Below are 1286 nucleotides of genomic sequence, written 5' to 3' on the forward strand. Positions count from 1 at the left end.
TTTCAGTGTCGTGCTCGGCTGGCCACCATCTTTGTCGTGCCATTGGATTTCAAGCTCGGCATTGACGGAAGCACATACTTGACTGTCGAGCTACCACGCGTCCATATCTGATTAGTTTAGGGCTGCTAATGTGACGTAAAAGCAAGCCCAATTCAAAGTTTTTCTTGAAAACAAGCAAACCCATCTTCCATAACACTTCCTCACTCTAGAAATTTGAATTTTCAGACCGATCTTTTCCATTTCTTTGTTGCCTTACTTTTTGACTCCAGGAGCAACAGTACCCATTTTTGGAACAAAGCTCTGGCTTTGTTTTTATTCTCACGCTTTCCTTCGTTGGGATTTTAAAACAATTTTTAAAAATCTGAGCTTGACCTCTAGTCCTCTTTCTATAAATCCCAAACTTTTGTTGAGAAAGGTTGGAGCTTGCACCAACAACGTGGTCTCCTCACTTTCTCTTCACCCCATGAGGAAGGCAGATTTGACCTTAAGCATTTCTTCTTCATCTGGCTCACTCAAGGGTTCAGCCCAAGCAACTTTTATCTTTTGCAGCTTTCCGAAGACATTCTTCTGAAGTTTCCTGTAAGCATTTTTAGCATCTCTTTTAGTTTCAAGTTCAAGAAAGGCAAAGCCACGATTACACTCAATGTTACTAGGATCGGCCATAACTGTAACTTGATCTATTTTCTCAATCCCAAACTCCTGCAACAGCTTACCAATATCTTCACTCTTCCACTTCTTGTTAATATTACCGAGAAAAATTGTGTCATTGCCCTCAACAGGTGTAGCGCTACATTGCTTTCCATAAATCTCAACTTTGGAAAATTTTGCTAATGCCTTCATAGCATCAGCAGCTGAAGCATATTGGACAAATGCAAAACCTTTATTCTTACCTGTCTTATCATTCATCACCAAACTCACCTCCACAATCTCACCTGCCTGCTGAAAAACTTTCCTGACATCTTCCTCCTTTGCATCCTTGCCCAACCCACCAATGAAAATCTCAGTCTTGCGCCTCTTATGCCGCTCCAATGCCTCCATTTATATTTAATCTTTTTTTTTATTTCATTTAATCTCTTTTTTTTATATTTAATCTTTTTTTTTTTTGGCAACTCATAATTTTTCTCTTGGTTGCCACAGTGGGACTGCTTCATCGGAGAGGCTCGCCATCAAGTTCCCCTTGATTTTGGCACTGTAAGTCATAGAACCCATGTATTTCCTTTCCGCCTTCACCATTATTTTTTTTGGTTAAGTGTAACGTTGAGAGTCGTTTAGCACACGGTTGCTCG

At 40.2% G+C, this 1286-nt stretch overlaps 1 protein-coding gene across 1 annotated transcript; it reads right to left on the reverse strand.

Moving 5' to 3' along the window:
• Nucleotides 1-456: 456 nt before the first annotated feature.
• On the reverse strand, nucleotides 457-1038 carry LOC145824349 (heterogeneous nuclear ribonucleoprotein Q-like). The gene has a single exon (XM_082923990.1). The coding sequence runs from the start codon at nucleotides 1036-1038 to the stop codon at nucleotides 457-459; it is 582 nt and encodes a 193-aa protein (XP_082780116.1).
• Nucleotides 1039-1286: the final 248 nt, after the last annotated feature.

Source organism: Camellia sinensis, chromosome 4, assembly GCF_055761805.1.
Source record: "Camellia sinensis isolate YWXY chromosome 4, ASM5576180v1, whole genome shotgun sequence".
In the NCBI taxonomy this organism is placed as follows: domain Eukaryota; kingdom Viridiplantae; phylum Streptophyta; class Magnoliopsida; order Ericales; family Theaceae; genus Camellia; species Camellia sinensis.

Bases quoted from the DNA above. Each gene is read 5' to 3' on its own strand.
- LOC145824349 (XM_082923990.1), bottom strand. From the start codon at position 1,038: ATGGAGGCATTGGAGCGGCATAAGAGGCGCAAGACTGAGATTTTCATT.